The 8,966-nt window shown below is 53.0% G+C and overlaps 1 protein-coding gene across 4 annotated transcripts in view; it reads right to left on the reverse strand.

Moving 5' to 3' along the window:
* LOC144608070 (uncharacterized) overlaps window positions 1–4,527 on the reverse strand; it is a 38,941-nt gene extending 34,414 nt beyond the window's left edge. For 3 of the 4 annotated variants that reach the window (XM_078425352.1, XM_078425350.1, XM_078425349.1), the window contains exon 1: window positions 4,112–4,526. In XM_078425352.1, the coding sequence (XP_078281478.1) occupies window positions 4,112–4,298 (187 nt within the window). In that variant the 5' untranslated portion in view covers window positions 4,299–4,526. Of the gene's footprint in view, window positions 1–4,111 lie in introns of all 4 variants that reach the window. The other variant, XM_078425351.1, reaches the window with a different exon arrangement.
* Between the last annotated feature and the right edge of the window lie 4,439 nt (window positions 4,528–8,966).

Genomic DNA, 8,966 nt, shown 5'->3' on the forward strand with positions numbered 1-8,966 from the left:
TATGTTTCAAAATCAGCGAGGGTCAATGCAATGCAAAAGCGACACAGTTCAGCAGGTCAGTCTGGAAATAGATATCAAATAAAATCAAGGGCAGAAAGCGCACAGCACAGCTTTCAACATCTGAACTTTAACTTCAGTGAGGAAGCAGGCCCTTCGGCCCACCGAGCCCGCGCAGACCAGTGATCACCCCGTACACTAGTTCTATCCCATGTGCTAGGGAGAATTTACAGAAGCCAAATGACCTACAAATCTGCACGTCTTTGGAGAGTGGGAAGAAACCGGAGCACCCGGAGAAAACCCACGTGGTCACGGGGAGAACGTACAAACTCCGTGCAGACAGCGCCCGTAGTCAGGATCGAACCAGAGTCTCTGGCGCTGCAAGGCAGCAGCTCCACCGCTGCACGAGTTCCATAGGGTGGTGGTGTTGCCAAGGATGGTGGCGAAGGCAGATAAGATAGTTGCATTTATGAGGCTTTTGGATACAGTGGGTATGCAGGGAATCGTGGGATATGGATCATGTGCAGGCAGGTGAGATTAGTATAACTTGGCTTCACGTTCGGCACGGACATTGTGGGCCGAAGGGCCTACTCCCCTGTGGTACTCTCCTATGCTCTATGAAACACAAAGCAGAACACATATTGCAATGGTGACACAGCTAGGATCTTGAGCAAAAAAAAAAAACCGCTGAAAGATCTCAGTGGGCCAGGCATCAAATTGCAGTGATTTACAAGGGGTGCATTTATGCCACATCCATTCTCAGTGTGTTGAACTGGAAAAACAAAAATTCCCCTGTTTTTCCATTTGTTAACTCATTCTGTGCCTTGGGACTTGTATTTAAATGCAAGGTGTTTTCATTGAAGGTTGCCCAAGTTGGATTCTGTGATGCACGGCTATGTCTGGCTAACTGCACCTGTGAATGGGATCAGAGGGAACTGCAGATGCTGCCGCCTTAAGCAAATAGACAAACTGCTGGAGTAACCAAGCGAGTCAAGCAGAATCTAGATAGGCCCAGATAGAGTGAACGTGGAGAGGACGTTTCCACTAGTGGGAGAGTCCAGGACCAGAGACCACAGCCTCAGAATAAAAGGATGTGCTTTAGAAAGGAGATGAGAAGGAATTTCTTTAGTCAGAGGGTGGTGAATCTGTGGGATTCATTGCTACAGAGGCTGTGGAGGCCAAGTTAAGGGATATTTTCAAAGGCGGAGAACGACAGATTCTTGATTAGTACGGGTGTCAGGGAGCTATGGGAGAAGGCCGGAGAATGGGGTTGGGAGGGAGAGATAGATCAGCCATGATTGAATGGAATGGCCTAATTCTGCTCCTAGAACTCATGAACTTATCTGTGGAGGGAAAGTAGACATGGAACCTTTCAGGACCCTTCTGCAGACTGATTATAATTGGGGAGGGGGGGGAGGGGTAGAAAGCCTAGCTTATACTTTGCGTGATCTTTTGCAAACAATCATTTGCTCAATCTCCTATCTGGCTTCATCTTAGTACAGAACTTTCCATCACCAGAGCAGCAGCGGGTTACTCAAATCTCCCCTGTACTCCGACACCTGTTTACATTGTCTGGGTCTAACTTTTAAATCTTCCCCAGGAGAGGGCTCTGTGAAGGTTTGGCTTTCAAGGCTCACGCACTGTTGCTCTCGGCTGCACACGTGCACACAACTACTCTCTCTCTCTCTCTCTCTCTCTCTCTCTCTCTCCCCCCAGTAGCACTCTTTAAAGCTCGCAAAAGGCACAATCTTTTCTGCCTGGAATCTTTGAAAGTCCAACTTAAAATCGCAGCTTGCAAAACTAACAGAGCGAGTGTGTAGTCAGGAACTGCAGATGCTGGTTTAAACCGAAGATGGACGCAAAATGTTGAAATAACTCAGCGGGACAGGCGGCGCCTCTGGAGAGGAGGATTGGGTCCAGTTTCGGGTCGAAGTCCTTCTTCAGATTGGTTAGAGATAAGGGAAACGAGAGATCTCGACGGTGATGTAGAGATAAAGAACAACGAATGAAAGATAGGCCGCCTTCCCCGGCACGGTCGAGATTAAACCAGGTCTTGGTGACTCCAGGGAGACTTAAAAATGTGAATGCAGAGGCGATCATCAGGAAACAGGCCTTTTCGGCCCTCCAAGTCCGTGCCGCCCAGTGATCCCCGCACATTAACACTATCCTACACCCACTAGGGACAAAATTTTTTTACATTTACCCAGCCAATTAACCTACACCCTTGGGGGGTTTCAGATCAGGCAATCAAAGCACCAGAGTGGACATTAGGGTTACCGCGTCTAACAAACGCCCAGCGACAGGCGGGGCAAACAGATCCACCATGATGTTGTTTTACTGGCACAACTTATTCTTGTAAGGTTGTAACCTTACTTCCAATGTGTATCACTTGCCTTACTTTAAGGATACGTGTAGGAAAGAACCGCAGATGCGTGTTTAAATCGAAGATAGACACAAAATGCTGGAGTAACTCAGCGGGATAGGCAGGGGAGGAATCTCTCCAGAGATGCTGCCTGTCCCGCTGAGTTACTCCAGCATTTTGTGTCTATCTTACTTAAGGATATATGTTCCTTACTTTGGCCCTACCCGAGGAAGCGGTTGGGTTTTTTTCTTTGCTAGCGCTCCCTGAAATGGAGTTACTGTAGTACACGAAAACTTCCAAAGTTTTCTGACCCCAAATCCACTTCATTGCCCAATCTTTGATAAACGCTGTAGTGCACTCGGTCACCCGAGCGATGAGTGAGCCCCGGGCCACAGGAGATCAACAGGAGCAAAGATCTAAGAGTTGTGGGTTCACAATGGAAACCCGAACTATTGTTTGCAGAGTAAGCTTGGTCGCCAACTATTTTAGGAGTGTAAACAAACCCCAAATTAGCGGCATTTATCGCCCATGAACTTAATCACTTCAGATTCTCTTGCCTGCAAAACCAGTCTGAAGAAGGGACCCGATTCGAAAGGCCACTTCAAGAGCCATAGAAAACATAGAGAAAAACATAGAAAATAGGTGCAGGAGTAGGCCATTCGGCCCTTCGAGCCTGCACCGCCATTCAATATGACCATGGCTGATCATCCAACTCAGTATCCCGTACCTGCCTTCTCTCCATACCCCCTGATCCCTTTAGCCACAAGGGCCACATCTAACTCCCTCTTAAATATAGCCAATGAACTGGCCTCAACTACCTTCTGTGGCAGAGAATTCCACAGATTCACCACTCTCTGTGTGTGAAAAAAAACGTTCTCATCTCGGTCCTAAAAGACTTCCCCCTTATCCTTAAACTGTGACCCCTTGTTCTGGACTTCCCCAACATCGGGAACAATCATCCTGCATCTAGCCTGTCCAACCCCTTAAGAATTTTGTAAGTTTCTATAAGATCCCCCCCTTCAAGAGTCAAGAGTATTTTTATTGTCATATGTCCCAGGTAGAACAATGAAATTCTTACTTGCAGCGACACGACAGAATGTGTGAACATAGTACACTTGTCCATTCCCTCCACAGATGCTGCCTGACCTGCTGAGTTACTCCAGCACTGTGTGTTTTGTTGCTGTTGCCTCTTATATCTCGTGGTCATCACTTTCGAAGAGTCCACCAGGGACTATACTGGAAGTATCCTATACCCACTAGGGACAATTTTTAACACTATCCTACACCCACTAGGGACATCTAAAAAAAACCATTTATCAAGCCAATTAACATACAAACCTGAGGCAGAGACGCAAAATGCTGGAGTAACTCAATGGGTCAGGCAGCATCTCGGGAGAGAAGGAATGGGTGACGTTTCGGGTCGAGACCCTTCCTCAGACTGATCTGAAGAAGGGTCTCGACCCCAAAACGTCACCCATTCCTTCTCTCCCGAGATGCTGCCTGAACCGCTGAGTTACTCCAGCATTTTGTGTCTGCCTCAGGTTTAAACCAGCATCTGCAGTTATTTTCCTACACAACCTACAAACCTGTACGTCTTTGGAGTGTGGGAGCAAACCGAAGACCTCTAAACACTGCGATGGCCCAACTTATTATCGTCACCGGATGCTTCCCAGCCCACCCTCTTCTAGTCGTGCCTGTCTGTCTGTGCTCGTTCAAACTCCTCGGTCAAGCCGCCTTATCTTTCAGACCCACCTTGTAACTGAGCCGAGACCGATTCCTGTTGCTGCTTGTATTTCTGGGCCAACGTTTCGGCGCTCCGCACGTTTTCCTTCAGGTGGGTGTAGGTGTACAATCCGAGCCCAAAACAAAGTGCAGCGAGGAAACAGAAACCCGTCTGCAGAAGTCCCTTCTGCCTCCTGGAGCACATCCCATTGCCCATGGTGGAAGGGTTATTCTGTAAACATCGGTGCGATCACTCAGCAGCCGGGACGCGATCCCTCCTCGCCTTCCCTGGGTCTCTTCAGAGAGCCCGCAATGGAGATAAACAAGCGTGTGGCGAGAGGCTGGGGGAGCGACATCCCCGCGGCTCGGCTCAGCTCAGCTCGGCTCAGCTCAGCTTCCACACACGTTAACTTGATACATTTAGGAAGTAGCGTGACTGACGCCTCCGCGCAACAACCCCAGTCAGGGCGGGACCTGCACGGATCACCGCGGCCTGCTCTTCCTCCTCCTCCCCCCCCCTTGTCATCCCGGGGGGTTGTTGTGTGAACCTGGAGCCCCCGGTTATCGGTGTGGCTCGGAGTGGCTGCAACCCTCCCACCCCCCTCCCACCCCCATCCAACTTCAGGCATCAGCGCCGCCAGCTCTGCTCGAGCGGACCTGCATCCCACACTCGCCCAGACCACTCCCCAGACCACTCGCCCCCACCACTCGCCCAGACCACTTTCCCTGGCCACTCGCCCTGACCACTCGCCCAGACCACTCGCCCAGACCACTCGCCCCAGACCACTCGCCCCAGACCACTCCCCCTGGCCACTCGCCCTGACCACTCGCCCCAGACCACTCGCCCCGACCACTCGCCCTGGCCACTCGCCCTGACCACTCGCCCCAGACCACTCCCCCTGGCCACTCGCCCTGACCACTCGCCCCAGACCACTCGCCCCAGACCACTCCCCCTGGCCACTCGCCCTGACCACTCGCCCCAGACCACTCCCCCTGGCCACTCGCCCTGACCACTCGCCCCAGACCACTCGCCCCAGACCACTCCCCCTGGCCACTCGCCCTGACCACTCGCCCCAGACCACTCCCACTGGCCACTCGCCCAGACCACTCGCCCAGACCACTCGCCCCAGGCCACTCCCCCTGACCACTCGCCCCAGACCACTCGCCCAGACCACTCCCACTGGCCACTCGCCCCAGACCACTCGCCCCAGACCACTCGCCCAGACCACTCGCCCAGACCACTTGCCCCAGACCACTTGCCCCAGACCACTCGCCCAGACCACTCACCCAGACCACTCGCTCTGACCACTCGCCCCAGACCACTCGCCCAGACCACTCGCCCTCTCCACTCGCCCAGACCACTCGCCCAGACCACTCGCTCTGACCACTCGCTCAGACCACTCGCCCAGACCACTCGCCCCGACCACTCGCCCCGACCACTCGCCCAGACCACTCCCACTGGCCACTCGCCCCAGACCACTCGCCCCAGACCACTCGCCCAGACCACTCGCCCTCTCCACTCGCCCAGACCACTCGCCCAGACCACTCGCTCTGACCACTCGCCCAGACCACTCGCCCAGACCACTCGCCCAGACCACTCACCCAGACCACTCGCCCCAGACCACTCGCCCAGACCACTCGCCCTCTCCACTCGCCCAGACCACTCGCCCAGACCACTCGCTCTGACCACTCGCTCAGACCACTCGCCCAGACCACTCGCCCCGACCACTCGCCCCGACCACTCGCCCAGACCACTCGCCCAGACCACTCCCACTGGCCACTCGCCCCAGACCACTCGCCCCAGACCACTCGCTCTGACCACTCGCCCCAGACCACTCGCCCCAGACCACTCGCCCAGACCACTCGCCCAGACCACTTGCCCCAGACCACTTGCCCCAGACCACACGCCCTCTCCACTCGCCCAGACCACTCACCCAGACCACTCGCTCTGACCACTCGCCCCAGACCACTCGCCCAGACCACTCGCCCTCTCCACTCGCCCAGACCACTCGCCCAGACCACTCGCTCTGACCACTCGCTCAGACCACTCGCCCAGACCACTCACCCAGACCACTCGCCCAGACCACTCGCCCTGATCACTCCCCCACGACCACTCCCCCAGACCACTCACCCTGACCACTCGCCCAGACCACTCGCCTCGACCACTCCCCCACGACCACTCCCCCAGACCACTCGCCCTGACCACTCGCCCTGACCACTCGCCCCGACCACTCGCCCAGACCACTCAACCACCCCTCCTTCATACAGTCATAGGTTATATGGGGCAGAATTGGCCCATCAGGATCATGGCTGATCTATCTCTCCCTCCTGCCTTCTCCCCATAATCCCGGACACCTAATCAAGAATCTACCAATCTCTGCCTTAAAAATATCCACTGACATGACCTCCACAGCCGTCTGTGGCAGTGAATTCCACAGATTCACCATTCTCTGACTAAAGAAATTCCTTCTCATTTCCATCCTAAAGGTATGTCCTTTTATTCTGAGGCTGTGGCCTCTGGTCCCACTGGTGGAAACATCCTCTCCACATCCACTCTACCTAGGCCTTTCACTATTCGGCAAGTTTCAGAGGGTCCCCCCTCTTCCTTCTCAACTCCAGCGAGTTCAGGCTCAGTGCCATCAAACGCTCATCGTGTGTTAACCCAATTGTTCATGGGATCATTCTTGTAAACCTCTGGAGCCTCTCCACCACCAGCACATCCCTCCTCAGATACGAGGCCCAGCCTCTGATGGATTTGTCAGGCAAATATGTCAGACCAATAGTTTGTGCCACAATGCACTGATGGACTGCAAATCTTATAGAGGCGTATAAAATAATGACCTTTCCCATCCATGCCCCTGACCAAATGAACACACAGATGCCATGAACAAACAGCAGATGAAACATTAACTTCCCACTAGTTCAAGCCCCTCCTGCAAATTAAATATACAATGTACACTCAAAGCCCGGTCCAAGCTGACTGGGCACGTTGCCACCTCCCTGTTCCCTTGGGTTGCCAATTTCCTCACTCCCAAATATGGGGCAAGGTGACGTCACCGTCTCGCCTCACCCAGCCAGCGGCCACGTGCTCCCGGCCCGGGCGGCCGCCATTGGTGGAGCTGGAGCACGTGGCCGCTGGCTGGGTGAGGTCACGTGGGGGCGCGGGGACGGTGACGTCACCTTTTGTCCCGTATTTGGGAGTGAGGAAGTTGGCAACCCTACTAATACGGGACAAGGGCGTTCACGTACGGGACAAACTAATTTAGCCCAAAATACGGGTTGTCTCGGATAATACGGGTCAGTTGGCAACCCGACATCAAAGCCTGGTCCAAGCTGACTGGGCACGTTTCCACCTCCCTGTTCCCCTTGAAGGCACCGGAGTAGCACAAATCATCGTTCTTTACCTCCCTACATCATCGTCTATATCTCTCATTTCCCTTTCCCCTGTCTAGTCTGAAGAAGGGTCTCGACCCGAAATGTTCCTTCACCCATTCATTCTCTCCAGAGATGCTACCTGTCCCGCTGAGTTACTCCATCTTTTTGTGTCTATCTTCGGTTTAAACCAGCACCTGCTGTTCCTACACAAATCTGCTGGAGATCTTCCTGCTGGTCCTGACTTGGGTCCATCTTCCTCTGTTTGCAAACTTCCTCTGTTGGTGCAAACAGAACAGCTGGATAACCAGGGAGGCATGGTGGCGCAGCGGTAGAGTTGCTGCCTTAAAGCGCTTGCAGCACCGGACACCCGAGTTCGATCCCGACTACGGGCGCTGTCTGTACGGAATTCTCCCCGTGACCGCGTGGGTTTTCTCCGAGATCTTCGGCTTCCTCCCACACACCAAAAAAGTACAGGTTTGTAGGTTAATTGGCTTGGTGTATGTGTAAAATTGTCCCTAGTGTGTGTAGGATAGAGGTAATGTGCGGGGATCGCTGGTCGGCATGGACTCGGTGGGCCGAAGGACCTGTTTCCGCGTTGTATCTCTAAACTAAAACTAAACTGAACCAAGTGGCATAGCTGGTAGAACTGCTGCCTCACAGCACCAAAGACCCCGATTTGGTCTTGACCTCCACATGTAGTTTGCATGTTCCCTCTGTGTGTAGATGGCTCCCCCCGGCTGCCCCGGTTTCCTCTCACGGTCAGCTTGGAGCAGGCATTGATGGTACGTTGCAGGACCAGCTTGAACCAGTGGGAAGTTCTTACTTCTGTTATTTGTTCATGGCCTCCATGTGCTCATTTGGACAGGTGCATGGATAGGAACGGTTTAGAGGGACATGGGGCCGACTGACATATGCTGAAAGAATGGGTGGACTGGGCTTGGATTCACTGGAATTTAGAAGGATGAGAGGAGATAACATATAAGATTCTTAAAGGATTGGACAGGCTAGATGCAGGAAAAATGTTCCCAATGCTGGGGAAGTTTAAGAATAAACAGTTTAAGAATAAGGGGTCGGCCATTTAGGACTGAGATGAGGAAAAACTTTTACACCCAGAGAGTTGTGAATCTGTGGAATTCTCTGCCCCAGAAGGCAGTGGAGGCCAATTCACTGGATGTTTTCAAGAGAGAGTTAGATTTAGCTCTTAGGGCTAACGGAATCAAGGGATATAGACAAAAAGCCGGAAGGGGGTACTGATTTTAGATGATCAGCCGTGACTGTATGGCTGTATGGTAATTTGCATAGCAGTACCTTAATTGGTACATGTGACAATAAAAGACCATTGAAACCTTTGATCATATTGAATGGAGGTGTTGGCTCGAAGGGCCGAATGGCCTACTCCTGCACCTATTTTTCTATGTGGGCAGGTGGGACTAGTCTTCTTCTTCTTCTTCTTGCGTATGGCGTGCACAGCCTAACGTTGTAGGCCAAGGGTAGACATCCAGGCCAGGGC

This window comes from Rhinoraja longicauda, chromosome 30 (assembly GCF_053455715.1).
Source record: "Rhinoraja longicauda isolate Sanriku21f chromosome 30, sRhiLon1.1, whole genome shotgun sequence".
Classification (NCBI taxonomy): domain Eukaryota; kingdom Metazoa; phylum Chordata; class Chondrichthyes; order Rajiformes; family Arhynchobatidae; genus Rhinoraja; species Rhinoraja longicauda.